The sequence below is a fragment of the Callospermophilus lateralis genome, chromosome 7 (genome assembly GCF_048772815.1).
Source record: "Callospermophilus lateralis isolate mCalLat2 chromosome 7, mCalLat2.hap1, whole genome shotgun sequence".
NCBI lineage: Eukaryota > Metazoa > Chordata > Mammalia > Rodentia > Sciuridae > Callospermophilus > Callospermophilus lateralis.
The window spans coordinates 102,174,357-102,197,681 of record NC_135311.1 but is presented as its reverse complement, the minus strand read 5'-3'; the positions used below and the strand labels follow the sequence as shown (position 1 = coordinate 102,197,681).

Here is a 23,325-nt window from a genome sequence, read left to right as displayed (position 1 = left end):
TTCGGACCCACCTATGAGATAGTGAAAACGGCCTGTGGGGCGGGGCAAGACACGGATATTCCTGACTGTGATTGGTTGAAGTGGCTGCCGTTCACAAAATGAGTCTCGGCGTTCAGCCCCCTGAGCTCCCAGCAGACCCTGCGCGGGGAAAGATGGCGGCGTCCAGGTGGCGGTCTTTAGGTGACCAGGGTATGGCGTTGGCGTCTGGGCCCTCAAAGCAGGCGCTTGCTGGTTCTGGGCGGCTCGGCCTTGGAGGCTGCGGCGCTCCAAGACGTGGGGCCTACGAATGGGGCGTACGCTCCACGCGGAAGCCCCCGCCTCCTCCCCTGGACAGGGTGTACGAGATCCCTGGACTGGAGCCCATCACCTACGCGGGGAAGATGCACTTCATGCCGGGGCTTGCGCGGCCGGTCTTCCCGCCCTGGGATCCTGGCTGGACGCACCCAAAGTTCCGCCCCTCGATCCCGCTTCACGAGCATGCACTGTACAAGGACCAGCCTTGCTACATATTCCACGAGCGTTGCCGTCTAGTCGAGGGTGAGGACCCAGGACAGGCGGGAGGGGGCCTAGTTCCTCTGTGCAGCTCTGACCCCCGAACTTCTGTGGCTTTGGATAAAACATAGAAGCCCTGCGGGTTTTGGTTTCTTCATCTGAAATATGGAACCATAATGATTCCCATCTTCTGGAAGTTTTCAGGATTAATAGAGCTATGCTTATGTGATGGAATAATGAGTTTTACCGTTAAAGTGAAAAGACATGGTTGCTAAACCAAGCTCTGTCTATAACTCTATGACTTCAGGCAAGTGGCCGGTCTTCCTGAGCTTCCAGTTCCTGTGAAATGAATGGTGACTACTAGACATTCCACACTGACCCCTCTAGCTCTGACATTCTGGAGATAACTGTACTTTTAAGAAATAGCTGGAGGGAGTTTCTAGTGGAAAGAAATCAGAAAGTGTTTAATCTCCAGGCCTGTGACCTCATTTCACAGAATTGCTAATTGTTACAGAAAGGAAGTGATTTTCTCACAGGTGCACTGTAGATTAATGGTAAAGCCAGATTCCCAATTCCACTTTCCTAGGTCAGTGTCCTTTGTCAAAAGTCAGAGGCAAAATGTTTTCAAGGAGAGAATCTGAACTTGAAAATCTTCTACCCATTTCAGCTCCTCTATCACTTTCACTAAGAACTGATTAAGGGCTGGAGATGTAGCTCAGAGGTTGAGCCCTTGCCTAGCATTCTGAATGTTCAGTCTCTATCACCACACACAAACACCTAGAGTTCGTGTGTGGTATGAGGAGGTGACTGTTGATGAAGAGTCCCTTTCTTCATTCCTCAGTCTTCCCACTCAAATCAGTATAGGAATAGGACAAATCCTAAAAGCAAAATCCTTGAGACAAGTGGGAGCACTGTTTTCCAAGAGGTAATTTGGAAAGAAAGAGCACTGGCAGACATTGGGGCTTACATCAGTTAAAAAAAAAAAAAAAAATTCTTAGATTAGAGCAAGTCAATGGGCCCGGCCTGCCTCTTAAGCTGCCCCATCCTATTCCTGCAAGCTGATTTTCCAGCTATTAAACACTTCCAGTGTCCTTACAAAGTGCTATGAAGGGCATCACAAGACTTGGTACCCTTGAGTGACTCTGGTAATGAAATCCAGTGGATTAATGCATTAGCAGTACTTGAGAAGTTAAGATTATGCTCATCTGAGCCAGGCATGGTGGCACATGCGTGTAATCCCAGCTCCTTGGGAAACTGGGGCAGGAAAATTACAAGTTCAAGACCAGTCTTGGCAATTTAGTGAGATCTTGTCTCAAAAAATAAAAAGGACTGGGGTGTAGCTCGTGGTAAAGTGCTCCCAGGTTTCAGTCCCCAGTACTGAAAAAAGAAAATAGCTCATTACAGAATATCAGGGTTAATTTAAACAAGATGTAAAAGTTCTCTGCTTAAGTTATCCCAAATTCAGGGCTCCTTAAATTACTCATGAAAATCTAAAATTATTCTCATTTTTTCCAAAAGCTGCTTTCCCTTGAAAGTCCACACTTTTCCTTGATAAGGTCGCATGGGTTTATTCCTGGGCTCATACCTAATAAATAAGGTATGTTTGGTAGATATAGAATAAAATTATTTATTTTATTGACGCCTGATATATGTGTCAGGGGTGGGGTACAGATTAACAGCAGAGATTTTTTTTTTTTTTTTTTAAACCAGAGATTGAACCCAGAAGTTCAACCACTGACCTACACACCCAGCCTTTTTATTTTTTATTTTAGGACAGGATCTCACTAAGTTGAGGAGGCTGGCCTCGAGCTTGAGTCCTCCTGCCTCAGCCTCCTGAGCCACTGAGATTATTATAGGTGTGTGCCACCATGACCGGCAACACAGGGATCTTAAGTGAAGGGTTGGCATGTGTTAATGTAGTACCATAGCCTTGGATCTCACTGCTACTAACAGGATTCAGCCATATGACATCAGCTTTCTAGCCACTGTTTGAATTTCTCCCATGGCAAGTACTTAGTACCTCAGTCAGAGGTTGACCATCTTGAAGTAGATGGTCGTTCCAGATGTTGAGGTGAAATCTGGCTCCCCTAACTTCTACTCTTCACTTTCAATTCTTTCCCCTTGAGTTTCCCAAGACAAATCCAGCCCTCTATTAAGGCAGCTTTTTCTCCATTATGCTGCCTAGCAGACATGAGCAGCTCTTCCTGAACCCATTTCTCATTTCTTTGTTTTGTGCTGATTACCCTAAAGGTGTGAAGCAGGCCCTCTGGCTGACCAAGAGCAAGTTAATAGAAGGACTTCCTGAGAAAGTGCTTAGGCTTGTGGACGATCCGAGGAACCACATAGAGAACCAAGATGAGAAGGTTCTAAACATCATCTCTCACGCCCGTCTCTGGCACTCCACTGAGGACATCCCCAAGAGAGAGACCTACTGGTATGTTTCCCTCAAGTAAATAAGATTTTCAAATGATGGATCATGGAGCCAACCTGTTGCTTTAAGTCTACAAATGTCTCTTCTTTTCTCCAAGCCCAGTCATTGTGGACAATCTGATACAGCTGTGTAAATCCCAGATTCTCAAGCATCCTTCTCTGGCCAGGCGGATCCTTGCCAAAAACTACTCATTATCTGCCACCTGGAATCGAGGTTGGTCATCTTGTACACTAGAAAACTGGGCTGTTTTTATCTTTCTATCCTCAGTCCCACCATTAGTTTATCCCTCCCATTCCCACCCCACCCTACCCAAATACCTATCCTCACTTTTTTCATGGCCCAGGTTTGTAGGCTCAGACACATATGCAGTATTGTTAGGTATGACCTCACCACCTTTTTGTTTTGTTTTGTTTTTAGTACTGGGGATTGAACCCAGGGGTGCTCAATCACTGAGCCATGTCCCCAGTCCTTTTTTTAAAATTTTATTCTTTAGTTGTAGTTGGACACAATACCTTCATTTTATTCTTCATCTATTCTTATGTGGTGCTTAGGATCGAACTCAGAGTCTTGCACATGTGAGGCGAGCACTCCACTGCTGAGCCACAACCCCAGCACCCCCAGTCCTTTTTTTATATTTTATTTAGAGACAGAGTCTCTCTGAGTTGCTAAATGCCTTGTTAATCTGCTGAAGCTGGCTTTGAACTCATGATTCTTCTGCCTCAGTCTCCTGAGTTGCTGGGATTACAGGTATGTGCCACCATGCCTGGTGACCTTTTTGTTTTTAATCACTCCTGTCTAAGACCATTAATAGCCAACCATTATCTGTTAAGTACCCACACTGTGCTTGGGAGTGCCTAAAAGCTGAAGATGAGCAGATAAAGCACATTGAGTCTGTCCTCACCGCACTCATGTTCTATTGAAACAGTCTTACACCTTTCATACTTCTCTGCTTTTCCAAATCTGGGTTCAACATAGCTGCTGGAGTGATCTTTCTACAGTAAAACTCCCCCACACTTCCTGAGTTGGACTCAGGGGTGTTCTACCACTGAACTACATCCCCAGCCTTTTCTAATTATTATTTGGAAACAGAGTCTTGCTAAGTTATGGAGGCTGGACTTGAACTTGGAATCCTCCTGCCTTAGCCTCCTGAGCAGCTGGGATTACAGGTGTGCATAACCGTATCCAGTCAGTACAACTCTTTTTATGTCTCTCCCTTATTTCAAATCCTGCCTCCCAGTAGCTTGAACTCTTTATTGTGATATTCAAGGCCCTCTATGCTTTGATCGTCACCTAGTCTTTCTAAATCTTATCTCCTCCACTACTATTCTGTCCCTGTACCCCCATCCCTAAATTAGCCACTTGCAGCTCTTTAGTGTCAAGTGGTTCCCACCTTGGAGCCCTTGAATTGCTATTCATTCTGTCTGGAATGCTCTTTTCTACTTTCCTCATGTATCCATATTCTACTTATCTGTAAGGCTCAGCCCAGGCCTCTTCTTTTTGAGTTCAGGCTGGTTTAGCTGTCCCTCCTCAGTGCTCCTTGTGCCATCATAGCACTTATTACGTTATGTTGCAGCTATCAAACAGATATCAACTCTCAGGTATTTGACGCAGGTATGTCAGAGGACACAGGTGTTCTAAGTGGTGGATCCTGGAGCAGGGAAACCAGCTAGGGAATAATTTGGCACTTTAGGACATCTGTTTGGTCAGGTTTCTCCAGCTTGCCCCTTTGCATATGGACTTCCTGGCAGGGAGTCAACCTTGCAGAGGTAATGGCACCACTAAGGAAATTAGTGAGCCTCATTAATAGAGGAGTACTTGTTGGCCCATCATCAAGTATTACCTCTAATTAAACTGCCCCATTTGGAGCTGTCATTGGAGGAGGGATGTGGAGGGAATTGAATTAGAAACCACACTAGAGTGGTCTGTGGGGAGAATCTAAAACCCCGGGTTAGGAGAGGTCCAGGCACATTTATGTTCCTTGCAGATTATATGTGAGGAAACAGGAAATGTTTTAGGAAACTAATCTTGAGGTGTGATTATGATATACTTTTAACAAACTGATCAGAGTTTATGCATCCACAGATGTAATATCCATTTTTTACATGCCCAATAAGGAAGGCCACATACTCATTAAATGGCAGTGCTGTTGACCAAACAGATTGTTAGAAAACAAGTCTTTTTTTTTTTTTTGGTACTGGGGTTTGAACCCAGTGTTGCTTAACCACTGAGCCACATCCTTTTTTTTTTTTTTTTGAGACAGCTCTCGCTAAGTCCTTAGGACCTCACTAAATTGCTGAGGCTGGTCTTAAACTTGTGATACTCCTTCCTTAGCCTCCTGAGTTGCTGGGATTATAGGAGTGCTCCACAGCACTGAGCAGAAAATCGGCTTTGATACATTATCTATACACTGTACTTTGACTATTTCTGAAGTCCAAGCACCTGCAGAAGTAGGTGTGCCTCCATGAAGTCCCCTCAGTTTCCCATGCTCAAGGAGCCTTTCCATGTGCACTTCATCTGGTGGTGGCATGTGGTTGCCTGTGGGGACTACTATGAACTGCATCTGCACATGTTTATGCAGATCGCTGGTCAATCTAATGTAGATCACCCGTGTTCCTCCCAGCAGATATGTAAGTCTGCCTTATGCAATTCTCTGACTGGCCTAGTGTTTCACTCTCAGTTGTTGGGGTCAACTGGCCCTGTTCTTGGGTTGATCAGTCATTTCATCTTCTGGTCTCATTGCTTCTCACCCTTCATCCCTCTTCCTTACCATATTATACTTTAGTCATTGGATGTGTTTCTCTGTGGACTCACACTTCTATGACCTTGCACATGTTAGTCCTCCTTAACTGGGCGATTTTTCTCACACATTTTGCTTGGTAGTCTCCAATCCAGTGGTTTTCAGCTGAAGACAGTTTTGCCCTCTAGGGAATATTTGGCAATGTCTGGAGACATTTTTGATAGTGATGACTTGAGTGGGTGGGGATAGGATGGAAGGGCTGCTTCTCCAATGCTCAGGACAGCCCCCTCACCAAAGAATAATCTGGTCCAAAAGAGTATTGTGCTAAAATTGAGAAGTCCCGTTATTATCCATACTTTAGATGCCTAGTTTTTAAAAAAATTTTTGTTTTAATTAGTTATACATGACAGTAGAATATACTTTAATACATCATATATAATGGAGTATAATTTCTCATTTTAATAGTTATACATGATGTGGGATAACACTGGTCATATAGTTATATATGTACATAGGGTAATAATATCTGATTCATTCTACTATCCTTCCTACCCTCATTCCCCCTCTACCTAATCTAAAATAACTCTGTTCTTCCCTAGCCTCACCCCACATTGTGAATTAGCATCCACATTATCAGAGAAAACATTCAGCTTTTGATTTGGGGGGATTGACTTATTTTGCTTAGCATGATATTCTCCAGCTACATCCATTTACCAGCAAATGCCATAATTTTATTCTTCTTTAAACTTGAGTAATACTCCATCATATATATGTGTGTGTGTGTGTGTGTGTGTATATATATATATGACGTGTATATATGCCACATTTTTTTAATCTGTTCATCTATTGAAGGGCACCTAAGTTGGTTCCATAGTTTAGCTATTGTGAACTGAGCTGCTATAAATATTGATGTGGCTGCATCGCTATAATGTGCTAATTTTAAGTCCTTTGGGTATAAACTGAGAAGTGAGATAGCTAGGTCAAATGGTGGTTCCATTCCAAGTTTTCTGAGGAATCTTCATACTACTTTCCATAATGGTTGCACCAGTTTGCATTCCCACCAGCAACGTATGAGTATACCTTTTTCCCCACGTTCTCACGAACATTTTCTGTTGTTTCTATTCTTGATAATTGCCATTCTGACTGGAGTGAGATGAAATCTTAGTTTTGATTTGCATTTCTCTAATTGCTAAAGATGTTGAGCATTTTTTCACATATTTGTTGATCAGTTGTATTTCTTCTTCTGTGAAGTGTCTGTTCAGTTCCTTGGCCCATTTATTGTTTAAGGCATTATTTTTCTAAGATGCTCTCCAGACCTCCCAGAGAAGTCACTTTCCCCTTCTGGGTTGTATCTGAGTCTGGTTCATACTTTTTGCTATAGCACTTCCTGTCTGGTGAGCTCCTTGAGCAGAGAGAGTATTTTTTTTTTTTTTAAGAGAGAGAGAAAATTTTTTTTAGAGAGAGAGAGAGAGAATTTTAATATTTATTTTTTAGTTTTTGGCGGACACAACATCTTTGTATGTGGTGCTGAGAATCGAACCCGGGCCGCACGCATGCCAGGCGAGCGCGCTACCATTGAGCCACATCCCCAGCCCCAGAGAGAGTATTTGTAAGCTGAGTTCCCAGCTTAGAGTTGGTGCTCAAGAAGATCTGTGTAGGAGCTAGGGCTATAGCTCAGTTGGTAAAGTACTTGCTTAGCATACGCAAGGCCCTGGGTTCAATCCCCAGCACCATGCCCACCCCCACCCCCACCCCCCAAAAAAAGATCTGTGTGACATGAACTGGACCCCCAGGACCACCAGGTCTCTGGATCTATCAAGAAAGGAACACAGGAAGAAGAGTGCACTAGCTCCTCTCTCTCTCTCGAGGACCCCAGGACTAACACCTTAGTCCCAGGTTTTGTGTTTTGTGATTAGCCTATCTATAGTAGACTTGAGATGCATAGGAAATAAAGGCTTTAGACTTTGCTGAGTGGATAAAAGTCTTTATACTAGTATGGACTGAATATCTTTTTCTTCTTTTAGAATCTGTTCTCCTTCAGGTCCGTGGTACTAGTGGCACCCGACTGAGTGTAAAGGATCCTCTGCCCCCCATTGCCTCCAGAGAGGAGATTGAAGCTACCAAGAATCATGTTCTCGAGACCTTCTATCCTATATCTCCCACTATTGATCTTCAGGAATGCAACGTTTATAAAGTGAAAGATGATACAGGTGAGAAGCAAAGCCTTTGAGTTGTACGCAATGCAAAGTTGAGAGATATGCTTTCTCCAAAGGAAAAGGATGTACTAAGAACTCATGTGCATTTATCTCCTAGGATCCATGTAGCAGCCCATGCAGCAGGTACTGTTATTCCCATTTCATAGGCAAGGAAACTGTGGCCCAAGGAGGTTAAGTGATTTGTTTCAAGGCTGACTTTTCATTTTACCCTAAGTAATAATTTCTGACATTAGAGTGTTAATGGGTGGCTTCAGTGTTTTTTGTCGTTGCTCACCATACCTTGCTTAAGGGGCTTTTGACCAGACTTTTCCTTTATTCATGGATCCTTTTAAAGGCACCCTCTTTCTGCTCATCCTGTAGACTGCTAGTACCTTCAGCCTTCCTCCATGGGCCTTTAATGCAGCTATTTATCCAAATTCCATTCCACAAGGCATCAACTCAGACTCTGTCAGCCCCATCGGAAACTTGGCAGTCAGACTCAGCTTGTACCCAGAATGCCTTGCACTCTGCTCTCATAACTGATCATTATGACCCCAGGCTATTTTCTCACCATCTATCTAGCGGATAGTTCCAGAGGAGACTTTCCTGAAACCTCTGTTTAGTCTCATCTCCCTTCATGCCGTCTCCCTTCATGCCGTCTCCCCACTGCCTCTGTAGAGTAGGTTCTCCTAGCTTTCTCCTGTGAGGGCCTTCACATTTGCTTCCTGCTGCCCTCCCTATTGTCACCCCCAACCCCCACTGTCCCTTCATTGCATCTGGACCTCATACATCATGCCCTGCTCACCACTGGGCTTTCTAATTCCTCTTCCCTCCACAGGAATATTGACCATTTGTCTGCAGCTCACAGTTTGTCTTAGGAATCATTTCCTCCCAGAGATCTCTGTCTCATTAGGGGCCTTTCATCTCTCCTCCCTCATCCCTGAATCACTGTGGATTTTGACGTCCCTCCATGTGGACATGATTGGTTTTCCTGTATCTCTCCCCTTTATACTGAGTTCCTCAAAGGCATTGGCAGGCTCCGTTTGGGCTCTGCTCCTGATTCATATCTTAGCACCTAGCATCACACATGTGCTGGACACTTCCATGTGCAGGAAAGCCACTTCCCTCTGTTAGTGCTCTCCTCAGGGATTTTCAGAGCATTTTCCAGCCTGTTTCTCCCTCTTTTTCACCGATATTCACTGACTCAGATCACTTATTGTAGAAGCTTCCAGCCTTCCAAGGGTTTATTCATAGCTTTACAGGAGAACAGGATTTTTAACTTGACAGATTGTGGCTAAGATGAGCAAAAGCTGAATTTTGACCAGTTGTGAAATATGAGACAAGTCATTTGTCACTAATATGAAAGTAATAGATAACATAAAGCTACTGAATAATAGTAAAATGCTGAACTCTGCAATGATTTGCTTTGTTTTTAATAATTGCCAACAGCTTTCAGGTTAGTTCTCTCGTTGGACATCACTGTCATCTGTGGGCTTGAAGAAGAGAAAAAGGGTGGAGTCAGAACAAGCACACAGAAGCACCTGGAACATATTGGCAGGCGGTTTCCATGAAGAGCCAGATGATAGTAAACATTTTAGATTTTGCGACCCACATATGGTCTCAGTGTAACTACCCAGTAGACATTCATAAATGAGTGTGGTTGCAGCCCAGTAGAAAAGTTATTTATGGGAAGCAGGCAACAGGCTGTTTGTGACCACCTCTGAGCTGGTATGTGCCTCCAGTGTCTTGGTCATGCCTGCCCCTGAGCCAAGAAGGTAGCTCTTCTAAGGCTCTGGCAGGCTGGCTAATCTTTTCCACCCCTCCATGTGATTATGTATCTTGCAGGATTCCGGGAGGGATATCCTTACTGCTTTCCCCACACCCTGTATCTCCTGGAGACAGCTAAGTTACAACCACACCGCTTTCATCCAGATAAGCTGCGGGCCAAGATGATTCTGTTTGCTTTTGGCAATGCCCTGGCTCAGGCCCGGCGCCTCTATGGGGTATGTATGTGGAGAAGACCACTGAAATGCTTTATGTGGTGTCATGTCCCTCTTTCTCTTAAGGACATTGTTCAAAGGAAGAAGTCAATGTGGGAACTCCTTGCTTGACTGAGAATCTTAGGGAGAAGCACTTCGACTCACCCTGTGGGGATAAACTGACCTCCACTGGGTACCAGCTGGGGGTTTGCACTTTACCCAGAGACAGTAGCCCATGAGTTTCATTGAGATCCCTGTTTTCCAGAGTATTCCACAGGAACACAGGAGCTAACTAGCTTGTCCAGTAAGTGTAGAGTAGAACGAAGTGCTCCCAGCTCTGAAGCCTTCAGTTCTCTGTGCTCCAGCACACTGCCCTGCTCTGCAGCATTAGAACTGGAGCTGGGTCTCCACCAAGCAGGCAGAAGGAAGCAAGGCAGTGAGATGGCTCAGACCTGCTTGCCAGCTCACAGTGAATTCTAGGGACCTAAGATACCACTTGGTGGCAATCCCTTGATCCTAAGAGGAGGTCCCAGGGACCTAAATGGTATGGAATGGGGGGTGAGAGGTTGAGTTGTCCCAAGACAAGGGGCCCCAGAGCAAATGCCTCCAGGGAGAGGAGAACCACATGAAAGCCTAAGCAAGCCTGAGACACCAGGTCCCTAGTTTTGTGTATGTGCAGAAGAGGGATTCTGAGAGATGCTGCTGGGCTTCCAGGTTTTGGTTAGAGCCTGAGGTTAAAGGAGTGAAGAAATTCTGTAATTTCCTGTCCTGCTTGGTCTAGGCGCTAGGCAGGATTGTGGAAGCATGACTAGGTACATGAATTGGGATTGGGCTGCATTGTGCCTGTATTGAGCATCTGCTACATTTCAGGCATTTATTAGGGCTCTTGTATTGTTGGTTCTCAAAATACAGCCTAGATGAGCAGCAGAAGTCCCATTGGTGAGCTTGTTGGAAATGCATATTCCCAGACTGATACCTATGGAATCGGAACCCCTGGTGTTGGGGCCACCTGTCCACATTGAACACACCTCCCAGGTGATTAAAGCCAGTACAAGCTTGAGTTTGAAAACCCTGCATGAAATTTTGAGGACCACTGCCAAGTTCACTCCTTATAGCAACCCCATTTGGCAGAGGCTGTTAGTTTCACTTGACAAGTGACACTGAGGCTCAGGGAGGCTAAGTAACTTGCCCAAGGTTACCCAGATGAGAGATTAGCAAGTGAGCCAAGCTGTAGCTCAGTGGTAGAGTACCTGCTTAGTGTGCACAAGGCTGTGGATTCAATGTCCAACACCACAAAAAGCAAAAAAGAAAGAAAAGCTATTGTCACATCTTTATGTAACCTGTGTCTTTCCAGTCCTAGAAAGGCTAGCTTTATTCCCATTCTGACTGTATGCATCCCGAAGGCTATGGAAAGTTAGATAATTGTCTAAGATCCCACAGCTGATGACTAAAGAAGCAAGGACTGGATTCATAATCCCTCCACCTTTGAAGGATGGAAGGAGGCGGTCACATGCCGTGTCCTAGGCCTGGCAGCTCATGGTAGCAGCTGTGCCAGCTTTTGCCAGCAGTGCCTGGGTAGCAATGCTGCCACTAATTGCCACCAAGTTGGGTAGGAGGGGGGCCTCCTCCAACCCCTCCAGGTACAAATTATTCCTGAGGAAGTGAAGTTGAACAATTATGGGAAGATTCTCCAGGTAAAAGGTAAAATTGTTGAGAAATTTATTTAACTACCTATAGTTTTATTGATCTGTAGAGAGATAAGAGTTCAGAATTCTCAGCTAATGCTTACAGATACTTTTTTTTTTTTTTTTTTTTTTTTAATGCAGCTGAGAATAGGTAATTTCTAAAGCTAACAACCCCAGTGTGGCCCACACTGAGGTCTGCCATTAGCTATTCCTAATGTCAGATCAACCCTGATGGGTGAGTGTCAGCAGAATTTTTGAATCAGGATGTCCTGCTTTGTGGAGCCTGCTCATTGGATCTTTGTCTGGCAAGCAGCAATCACCAAACTGGATTGCTGCAGTATCCACAGGTTGACTATATGATGTGTCATTCAAACAGGGACACTACTGAGAACAAAAGAGGTGCTACTGTCATATACACTGGGACACGAGGTGTAAACCAAAACAATAAATTTTTATATGACTTAACAGCCTGGGGTTTGATCCTGGCTCATACCTCATGAGTGACCTGGAACAAATTATACCAGTGTTCTCATCTCTTAAGTGGGACTGTGCTTCTAGATTTATGAGCATCGAGGTGATTTTATAAAAAACTGGCAAGATGTCTGGCACCCAGGAGGCCTTCAGTAAGTGGTTTTAGTATTACTATGATTACCAAGTGGTGCCAACCGAAAAGGATCATCAGAGAATGAATTGAGTGGTAAAGTCCTGGTGCGACAGAGCTGAAGTTGCAGTGATAGTAGGAAGCCAAGGTGACTGCTGGAACAGACGGTCCAGGATGCCAGGCCCTTGGGATCAAGGCAGGAGTGAACAGTGTGCATGGTCTCACATGAGCCACGTTGGGTTCTGGTGCCACCCTCTTTGTGACTTGTCAGACAAGTCAGTTTACCCTGTTGAATCTGTTTTCTTCTCTGTCAGATGGTGTGAGAACCAAATGACATCATATTTATTCACCCCTCCTCCAGGTTAAGGTTTGACAGCTGATTTCACTGTTAGCCCCATCAGGCAATGCCGTGAGTTTGAGGGATTCCTCCCAGCTCACTTGCCTGAACTTTGTGACTTGCCAAGTAATTGCCTCTCAGTGATGGGAGCTGTTAGTTCAGTATGCTCAAGTTGAAGCACCAGACTCCCTGAGACATGAACCACGGGGGCCAGGCAGAGCCAGGAGAGGTGAGGGAAGGCCTGGCCCTGAATTCCATTCTATTTTATTTTGGTTTTTTAGTACTAGGTATTGAACACAGGGGCACTCAACCACTGAGCCACATCCCCAGCCCAATTTTGTATTAGAGACAGGGTCTCACTGAGTTGCTTAGTGCCTCGCCATTGCTGAGGCTGGCTTAGGATTCGTGATCCTCCTGCCTCAGCCTCCTGAACTGCTGGGATTACAGGCGTGTGCCACTGCGCCTGGCTCCATTCTATTTTAATTGCCCCAAGATGAAGCCATTAAATAGGAGGAGGTGGGTGTTCTGAAGGGCAGTACTAGAAGCTGTCTGGTCTATGGTGTGCCTACATGTTACTTTCCTGGAGAGTCCACTCCAGCCACATCACTCCAGGATTTCACCAGTCAATGCACTTGCTGATGATCTTTTGGTTGGCGTCTCTTGGTGATCACACTTCTTCTAAAACCACTTTCTTCAGTGGCCTCCTGAGTGCCAGGATCTTTCCAGTTTTCATAAGCTCACCTCTACTCTCATGAATTTAGAGGTAGATTTGATTTGTCTCCTTTTCCTCTCAGAACGACAGCAAGGTCTTGGAGCATCCGATAGTTGTGCAGAGCGTGGGCACAGATGGACGTGTCTTCCAGTTCCTGGTGTTTCAGTTGAATACCACAGATCTGACCTCTAATGAGGGGGTCAAGAATCTGGCCTGGGTGGATTCAGACCAGTTCCTCTATCAACACTTCTGGTGTCGCCCAGTAATCAAAAAGAAAGTAGTGGTGGTAAGTGTAGCAGTCTCCTGCTTGGTGATTGGAACTGGGCTGGGAGGAGGGCCCTGGCTCTAGGGACTGTGCACCCAGAATGTCTGCCTGCCCCTCTCTTCAGCTCCTGTTTCCCTCTGAACCCACCTCCAGCCACACCCAACTCCTTACAGCATCCAACGGGCCTGGGGCCTTGGATGCTGCTCCTTCTGTATAGGAGGCTTCTCCCTTCCTCCTTCCTCTCCCCTCCCCATTTCTCTCATCTGGTCATCCTTCACTTGTCCTTCTAGGTTTAGTGTGTTTCTTACATGGGAAACCTTCCCTTATCACCACTGTCCTTAACCCCTACCTCACTTCAGTGCTTCAGTGCCCCAAAGTACCTATCTGTTCCCATGTTTTTCTCCTCCACTAAACCAAGCTCCACACTCCTGGAGGGCAGGGCCTGTGGGCAACGTACTATTTGTTTCATTCCACTGACACACAGTTCCTCCCGTGGCACTGTTGCTGCTGCACCCAGGGATCAGCTGACAGAGTTCAGGCCTGCTCTCTGCAGTGGGCAACAGTGATGTTTTAAGTCAGTTCACACTAAAACACCAAGCAGTAGCGAGTGCTCTAAAGAGACAGCAGGATCAGGGGATGAGAGAGCAGAGCAGGGTGCTGCTAGGTTTGTGACGAACTGGTTCCTACCCAGGGCTTGCTGACAGATTGCCTTCTGTGACTGACTCCCAGCATGTCCACATTTCTGCCCTTGAAATGTCTTCTGGATCTGGGCCCTTCTCTTTGGCTCCAGACCCCCTCTTCTCACCTGCACAGTCACAGTAGCTACCTCCCATCTCTCTGTTCTTAGTCAATCTCTTTTGTGGCTCAGGTCCTCTTCCTTCAATCTCTTCCTTCCAGAACAGACTCAGTACTTCCTTCTAGTACTAGGCCCCTTGTCTTGGTGAGCCAGTTCCCACCACTTTACCAGAAGCCTGGGCCTCAGCCTCACCCTGGCCCTTCCTGCCCTCATCTTGTACTCTGGTCTTCCATGTGCTGTTCTCTTTGAAGCCTCTTTCCTCTCCTTTTTATTTCTGGCCCATTCTACTTGTCCTTCCCTGTGTGGAAGTTGGTGAGTTAAGTCATTTCCCCTGCTTTCTTAGTACCTTTTTTCTTCTTCTGCAATGAAATCTGTCACCTTTTATTACCACTCCTTGAGGACAGGCACCACATTCACTTCACTGCTGGGTCTCTAGCCCTGGACACAACCTGATACAGTGAGAGCAGGTGCTTGATAAATGGATATAGAATGAGTGAGGGATTGTTGTCCCTGGATGAAAGGAGGCAGCAGACTGTTCCTGGTGGTTGAGGTGAGAGGAGTTAGTTACGGAGCAAGCAGGGCAGTGTCAACAGAAGCTTCCTGACCTTCTCAATTTCACACCCTCAGGCATCTCTTCAGTGCCAGCTCAGTGCCCCTTAGACCTGTTGAGAGGCAGTAGGGGAAGAAACAGCGATGACCCAGGTGCTCAAGATTTACAGAAGATGGGCCTTTGTTTAATTGCTGCCTTTAAATCTAGTAGCAGGATCCTAATGGGCTGTGTTCTTTCCAGGAACCTGTTGGACCAACCAGTTTCCAGCCAGAGACATTCAGAAAGTTTTTGGCTCTGTATTTGTATGGAGCTGTGTGAGCCAAGGAGGTTCTGAGGCCTGAGCGCCCCTACCCCTTCCCTCTGAGGAGCCTGCATCCTGAGTGAAGCCAGGGCCTCTGCCCGTGTTCAGCCTGATGGTCTCACTGGTAATAAAGAGCCCTGAATCATACTGGAGCCTGTGTTGGTGTGATGGTGCTGTCAGTGGGCACTGCAGCCCCATGTCGTCATGCTACACAGGTGTGGGCTCTGGAGCCTGGCCAGCCTCAGCCTCCACCTCAACCAGCTCTGCCCCAGACTCAGGCTGTGATGAGCATCTTCGTTTCAGTTTCTTCATCTGAAATCCAGGGCTAGTAGGACCTTCCTTGTTTTGAAAACAGTGTGTCTGTCTTATTGGCCTCATGGCAGGTGCTCTGCTATGGGTGCTGGGTTCTTACAAAATTATTTACCTTGCACACACATTCCACAGTGACTACAGAAAAGCCTAATAGCGTATTTGCCGAGTTTCATTTGTTACTAAATCACTCAGGGGTTACTCCAGTTGAACTGGGCTGACTGAGCTGCACGAAATAACCACACAAGAGACACAAATACCTTTTTCTTTGGGGTCCCTGTGACGGCTCCTCAGACCTTATGGGTCTGCAGGAAGAGAGTGAAAGAGCACGTGCTGACCCATTTTATTGAGAAGCTATTCAAATGAGGCAAGAGGTCAGGTTTCAGGGGGCTGAGTCTATCTTCATGATGTCTGCAGTCAGCAGGTTGACTGACATCTAGGTAGGCCACACCCAAGGGCACAGTAAGAGAAAGGGATACACACAAGGCACTTCCATGGAAGATTCTATCCTAAACAGGGCAAGGGGTTATATTACAAAGGAACAGGTGAGCATAGCTCCACTATAGCAAGACACCCCCATGCACGAGATACCGCCCATCGAACGCAAGAAGGGTGGGGAAAGTCTAGCAGAATGCTGCCTGACGCTTCATCACCCATCTGGGGAGTGTGACTCAGTCACAAGCAAGGTTGGTCTCCCACACGTGTTCATTGTGGATTTCCCACTAGTTTCTTAGATGATGGGCCACACAATCCTGGGTCACCAGGCCTCTGTCGTTCAAGTCCTCTCCTGTGTCAGACAGTGCCACATGTCAGGCACCATGTATTGCTGCACCTTGTCGGTCCTCACACAGCTCTGCTGGGCAATTACACAAGAAATGTCATTTCCAGGGCTGGGGATGTGGCTCAAGTGGTAGCGCGCTCGCCTGGCATGCGTGCGGCCAGGGTTCGATTCTCAGCACCACGTACAAACAGAGATGTTGTGTCCGCCGATAACTAAAAAATAAATATTAAAAAAAAAAAAAAAGAAATGTCATTTCCAGAGTCAGGAGAAATGCTGAGTGCCTAGTGTGTAAGATGCTGTTCTCTGCCCTGAAGATGAAGAAACATAATGTAAGGACTGCCCAAGGCCCCACAGCTGGTGTTTTCAGTCTACTTCCCTAGGAAATCCCTGGAGAGGAGTTTGGGGAGCCACTTCAGGCCCAGCACCTTGAGGCCTCTGGGCAGCAGCACTAGGGAGAAAGGACTGAGCTAGCGTGCTGCCACATGGGATCATTGCCAGGCACACGGACACCTTGGGGAGAGAGTTGACACCTCTGGTGCAAGAGGTTGAGTCTACAGACAGGACAGGCCTGTTGCTGGTTGTTGGATAACTGTTCCCCACCTCTGTGGGAATGGCCTCAGGAGAGGGCTGTGCTGGACTGAGCCACTGGGGCAGGCTGCCTTGGCTGGAGGGGCTCTGGAGAGACCTGGGAGCCTGAGTTCTACAGCTAGAGAATGACAAAGCCATCTCCAACCCATGTCAAACTCCTATGCTGTACACTTTCCACTTCACATACAAATTTATTTTTTTAAGAGGGGGTCTCAATGGCTGCAGTAGTGCACACCTGTCACCCTAACTCCCGTGGCTGAGGCAGGAACAACGCAAGTTTGAGGCCAGCGTCAGCAACTTGGTGAGACCCTGTCTCAATATAAAAAAATAGAGCTGTGGATGTAGCTCAGTGGTAAGGCACCTCTGGGCTCAATTCCAGTGCCAGAAACAAAGGAGGGGGTCTTACTGTGTCACCCAGGCTGATCTCAAATTCCTGGGCTCAAGCAATCCTGAGCAGTTGAGACTACAGAAGAGTGTCACTGCACCAGCTCTTCCCACTTTATAGCTTATCTCAGGTGACCTGTGGGGTGGGGTGGAGGCAGCCTTTGGGAGTCCCAGGAAGAGCAAGGGGTGTGAAGCCGGTGAGTGTGAGGCTGGGGTGAGCAGCACATAGAGGACCCGGAACATCAAGCACTGCAGTTCCCATAGGAGTTGATGTGGCCCAGGGGAGTCGGTGAGTCCTGTTGCCATTTTAGCCAATGAAACAAGTGACATGTAAACGGTGAGAACTCAGGGAGTTCAGAAAGTTCCAAAAGTTGGCACCCCCAGTTCTTTTCCCAAAGGATACCCATGACTCAGTTTCTCATGTGTGACTTGTTAGAACGTGTCTTAAGCGCATCTGTGCTTATTACTTGATGTCATCCCAGTCCGACTTTTTTTGTTTTTGTTTTTGTTTTTGGTGGTGCTGGGAATCAAACCCAGGGGTGCTCTACCACTGAGCCACATCCCCAGCCCTTTCAATTTTAAGACAGGATCTCACTAAGTGGCTGTAGGTGACCTCGAACTTGCAATGCTCCTGCCTCAGCCTCCCTAGTAGCTGGGACCTCAGGCGGGCACCACCTCGCCGGCTGTGTTGATGAGCCCTTCTCCATCCCAGTCCGGGGATCGCGGGGTCTCACGGCGTCAGCACATACATTCATACCTGTTCTTTCGAGTGCTGCCTTCCTGTCTACCGATGTCGGTCGGGTTATTTCCAGTTAGTAATTATTGCAAATAATGCTGCAGCATACGTTGTCATGCATCTTAGAGTACTTTTGCCAGCATAGCCATTTGGTAAATTCCTAGCCAACGGATTGCTGAGTCATGGAACTTTTTAAAGAACACTGGTGGGAATACAGAGGATGAATTGGCAGGACAACAGTGCGGAGTCCAGCTGGAGGCCAGTGAGGTCCTTCCAAGCAGGCTAAGTCCCTTATGTACAGGGAGTGAAAGGGTGAAGTGAACTGGGGCCCCAGGCCAGTGGGATGGAGGCTGATGAGCACAGTCCTAAGACCCTGCAGCTTGAGGAATGTCCTGGGTGGGGCTGGTGTTACAGGGCAGCCAGGGGCTCATAGCATTCCAATGCCGCAAACTGGGACGGCCCTGCCTGCCGTCCTGGGTGGTAAATTGGGCCTGGAGCCCTTGCACTCAGTGCAAAGTGATCTGCTCAGTGAGGCAGGAGTAGCAGCCGTTGTTATTCTCCCCATGTAGATGGGGAAACGGGCCCAGAACCCACATGATGTAGTGTATGTTAGTTGGGTTTTCATTGCTGTGACCAAAATGCCCAGCAAGAACAACTTGGAGAAGTTTATTTGGGCTCAGATTCAGAGGTTCAGTCCATGGTTGGCTTACTCCATTGCTCTGGGCCTGAGGTGAGCGGGATATCGTGGCAGAAGGGCACAGCAGAGGACAGCTGCTCCACTCATGGCAGATGGGAAACAGCAGGCAGGCAGGATACAACGCGAGCCACACAAGTACACTCACAGGGACCCAGCTTCCTCCAACGTCTCGCCTGCTTACAGTCGCCACCCCACAGTGGTCCTTCCAAATTATTAACCCATCAAAGGGATTTATTAATCCACTCATTAGGTTTAGCTCTTTAATCACCTCCTCTGAACAGGGGGACACCTCATGTCCAAACACAACATAGTGGGAAGAGCTGGAAAGTCCGTATGTGGTGACATCTGCTCCCATCACTCCAAGATGTACCCCTGAGGCCCACCTTCCTTTACCCACCACCTTGCTTTCCTGAAGGAATGCAGTTAAGGTCTGTCTGGATGAAAACCTGAGAACAAGGCGCCCAGCCAGCCAGCCTGCGACAGGAAGGAGCAGGAGCACTGTGGGGAGCAGGAGGGGAGGGGTGCAGCGTCACCTGGTACGGAAATCTCACTATAGGGACTTGTAAGCAACACACTTTTAGAATCAAAATGTTTCCCATTGTAAACTTGTACCTGAACACATTTCTCATTGTGTTATAGATTTAAGTGTCTGGTTGATTCATTGTTCATTTCCTAGATTTCAGGGCAAGAGAATTATAAATTTGGCCTAAAGGAAGCATTCCCTTGAAACTCATATATCCAGCCGCCCTCAGATCTCAACTCCTCCTTTACAAAATGGGGATAAAGCCTCTCCACTTCTGATTTTCCCCACCTTCAGATCAAAGGTTGCACTTGACCCAACAAGTCTTAAGTAGCTGGATTTGGAGTTTTCAGAAGCCTCATGAAAAGGGCTCATGTGGCGGCCTCCCTTTAGCCTGCTCTGTCTTCTCCCAACACCACCTCAGGATGGACCTGTAACTGGATCTTCAGGGCCCTGTCCCTCACTTACTGCGGGCCTATTGCTGGGAAGGAGCTGGGCAGGGTCATCTCAGGCATTTTAGCATCTCCCTGTTTCCTCTCTGAGCAAATGAAAGTCCCAGGAAGCATGCATGTGACCCGAGTGTCTCAGACGGTGTGACTGCTGGAAGACCACCCTGGTGCTGGCACCCTCCTGATAGGTCTGGAAACTAGTCAATCCTAGTGCCTGCTCCTCATCTCAGGACAAGTTCTCAGTCCATGCTCCTGAGTTTTCACTGAGCATCTAGTGTGTGTCAGACTCCATGCAAGGCCTTGCATACAGAACAGTGAACCAGATGACCCCACGCTTGTGGCATTTACTTTCTAATGTGGAGAGAGACTGTGAGTGAAGAAATACATGACAGAGGGATAGGAAGAAAAGTGAAGCAGGTGTCATCGGTGGGTTCCCTGAAAATAAGCTGAGTGTGAGGGAGAGCCACGCGGGGCATTATTTGGGAGTGCTCTCCAGAGACACCTGCAAGGAGGTCCGGAGGGCACAACTGAGTGGAAGGAGAAGCCGAGGCCTCAGCTGATCTTCTAGAGAACTCTAGAACTAGGATAACTCTTCAGAGCTGCCCCAAATTGAGGCAAGGTGGCAGGACCTTGAAGCACACCAGCCATTGGGCACTGGGCACTCGCCGGAGGAGGTAAAGCCCTTGAGGGAGGCAGTTCCCAGGAGGGGCACAGCTCTGAGCCATCGGCAGCTGGGAAGAGCACGCTGGCCCCTCCCCTGAAGGACAAGGGGCATTGCACAGGGTAGCTAAGGTTGGGGTGAGGGCCTCTGTGAGCCACCGACCTTCAGGTACTAATCTGTAGGAAGGGAGCAGGCTGGGAAGGTAACCCAGACAGTGTTGTGGCTCTGAGACAGACATGGTCTTGGAACGGTGGAGGGACCAGAGAGGCCACCACTGGATCTCAGGCTGCACCATGGGAACCCTTGTCCCCTTGCCTCACTACACCTGCTGAGCTACCGGCCCTCTGTTCTCTGTTATATGCAGAGCTGCCTCCAAGGTGGTCTTGGGCAAAAGGAAGAATTCATCACCGGTCTCTGGGGACCTCTTTTAGAAGAGGCAGTTTACTCAAGCAGGGAGAGGCCTGTCTGAGGTCAGAGTGGGCTGGTTCTAATTCCAGTCCTGTCCCCAATTCCTGCTTTTCTTTCCCTCTGCCATTGACCTGGGATCCCAGGAACCGACACACCACCCAACACATGCAACTCTCTCTCCTCCACTCCAGCTGGCTTACACACTTCCAGAGCTGGGGAACTCACTACCTCTCACTCTTGGGCAACTCTGGCTGCAAAGTGTTCTCACATCTCAGGAAGAATGCCCTCCTGCAGCTTCAACTCCAGGACCCCAGCTCTGCATCCTCCTAGTCAGGAGACTTCCTTATAAGACTGGAGGCTGGGGATTATGTGACTTAGAATCAAATAACCCAGTGTCTACTTCCCGTTGACCTCCATCCCACTTCTCTATCCATGGCTTGCCTCAGCCACCTGATCCAGGCTACATCACAGAAGCAGGGCCCAGGGGACCCGTTTTTTAATGGGCCAAGAATGGCAGGTGGAGCGAAGCTAGCTCCTTTCCTGAACACTCCACCAGGTTATTGCCCCCTGACACCCTCTGTCCCATGCCAGACACCTCAGGTCATATCTCCCCATACCCAGTGCCTGCATCCAGGGGAGTAGGATTGCAGCCCAGGGCAGGACCTCCATCTCTTGAAGTCCAAGTCCAGCCTGTCAACAACATCAGAGCCCCCACCCCAACAGCTACTACATCCTTTCACCTCCAACACACACAGACATATGACCCAGGGTTCTCCAGCTAGGCTAACGATGGAACCCAAGAACAGGTCACTACTGCGGACCAAGCCCTGTAGGTCTGTAGGTCTCTACTACAGACCTCCTGGAGGCAGCTGGACCATTCAGATCATTTTAGAAGTACCAGGTGTTGTGCTCGGGATCTAGGGATGAGTATCTAAAGAATGAGAGAGACGTGGTCCCTTCCCCCAGGAGTCCCCAGTCTCTTTGGGTCTGTGGTAGCAGGTACCAATGAAGGCTACCTCCTCTCACACCTGAGCACCGGCCCATGACAGTGTGCAATGGGGGGGGTGCCACGGAGCACATTCCAGGGGTGAGTACCCAGCAACATCATTATTCCACAAACACTCACTGAGTACCTACCAGGAGCCAGGCCCTGTGCTGAGTGATTTGAGGACAAATGACAGGCAGTCCCTGGCTTGGAGAAGGTAAGCACTGATAAACCAGAGAGCTGGCCAGCCCAGGAGGCTTCCTGGCAGAGGGGCCGTTTGATCGAGGTTCTCCAGGGTAAGTTGAAGGGTCCATGCAGGGAGGGCACGGTGAGGATGAGGGCAAAACCTCTATGCAGCTGGGGGATGACGTGCAGAGGGCCAAGAAAAGGCAGGAGAGCCTGTGGAGCCAGCCCTGCAGGGGCCAAAAGATGGGAAGTGTGCCAGGCTCCAAGGCCCTGGTGGGTGTCGCATCAGGGCCTTTCACAGCCTGAGATATGTGCCCTGGCACCATTTTCCTTCACTTGGCCCTGGGGCACCTCACTCCTGCTCTGCCTCCTCACATCTCTGCCTCCTTCGCTGGTCCCTGCAGTTTTCCCAGATTTCCGATCACTGACACACGATACACCAGGGCCCAGGCTTGCTTCTCCATTCACTGCTCAGATAATCTCAGCCTGACTCCTACTACCAGTTTCATTCAGATGCCAATGGCTCCCGAGTGTCTCCCCCAGCCCTGCCCACCTGCCCTCTTCACTGGATCTTGTATCAGCACCTCAATTTAACTCACCCAAACAGCTCTTTCTGCTGCCTGACCCCCTCTGCGAAGGGCACTGCCAGCCCTCCAGGTCTGCGCTACTGTTTCCCTAGCGCTAGAACCGTCTTTGCCTCAGCAAACGTGATGAATGGATGAAAGAAGAGCCTGCGCAGACTCAGAGCCACCAGAACTCCATGGCATCAGAAGGGCTGAGATGGGAGGCAAGGAAGCCAGGCCTAGATACCAGCTGCCAGGACTGGGACTCCACCGCATTCTGGAAATGGACAGGAAGAAGCAACAGCAGAGGACAGAATGGACCCCCTTCCTTCAGCACCCTTCCAGCCCACCCTCGATGTCTGTTTTTTTCTCCAACCCCCAGGCCCAACACTAAGCCCCCAGTGCCTGTACCCAGTGAGCCCAGGGCTGCGCAGAGTAGGGTTCAGTGCCAGTCCTTTATCCTTCCCTGCCCAGCTCCTACACCCCAGCCCTGGGGGAGCCCCAGCACTGCAGACAGGTCTGGAGCCAGGCCTAAGCCCCACAAGGCCCAACTCCATTGATTCAAGGCCAGAACCTGCACCACCCAGGGGTGCTTTGGGCTCTATCTCCTGGAGTCTGTGGAATCTTGGGAGTTTCCTGCCCTCCACACACTTCAAGGACACCAGAGGCTGGGTGGGGTTCCTCAGGCTGACGGCCCCAGTGGAAGTCCTGCTCTGGCTGTCCCCTCTCATTTGCCTCTGGGCTGCTTTTCTGGAGTGTAGGCTGGTGGTGCTGCTGTTTTGGGGGGAGGGGTATCCAGCAGGGAGAGGGAAGGGATGCATTGTGGGCCTCCAGCCTGGCCAGCCCGACTGCCCACTAGAATCAGGTGCCTGTGGGTAGCGAGAGCTAGCAGTAAGGCAGTGGCTGTGCCAACCAGAGCCTCAGTCCTGGCTCATTTCCTGCCCTTCCTATGATGAGCTGGAGCCTCCTGGGGAGGT

The 23,325-nt window shown here is 48.3% G+C and overlaps 1 protein-coding gene across 1 annotated transcript; it reads left to right on the top strand.

Moving 5' to 3' along the window:
* Positions 1-140: 140 nt before the first annotated feature.
* Mrpl37 (mitochondrial ribosomal protein L37) lies at positions 141-15,228 on the top strand. Its single transcript, XM_076862596.2, has 7 exons — positions 141-537; positions 2,743-2,926; positions 3,021-3,136; positions 7,685-7,870; positions 9,701-9,858; positions 13,252-13,455; positions 15,021-15,228. The coding sequence occupies exons 1-7, from the start codon at positions 153-155 to the stop codon at positions 15,096-15,098; spliced, it is 1,311 nt and encodes a 436-aa protein (XP_076718711.1). The 5' UTR covers positions 141-152; the 3' UTR covers positions 15,099-15,228.
* The last annotated feature ends 8,097 nt before the right edge of the window (positions 15,229-23,325 follow it).

What these genes read in the sequence shown, in the direction of transcription:
- Mrpl37 (XM_076862596.2), top strand. Translation starts at nt 153, where the DNA reads ATGGCGGCGTCCAGGTGGCGGTCTTTAGGTGACCAGGGTATGGCGTTG. An exon ending in CCCAAGAGAGAGACCTACTG is followed by an intron (nt 2,927 to 3,020) that starts GTATGTTTCCCT and finishes CTTTTCTCCAAG; the next exon opens with CCCAGTCATTGTGGACAATC. An exon ending in TAAAGTGAAAGATGATACAG is followed by an intron (nt 7,871 to 9,700) that starts GTGAGAAGCAAA and finishes TGTATCTTGCAG; the next exon opens with GATTCCGGGAGGGATATCCT.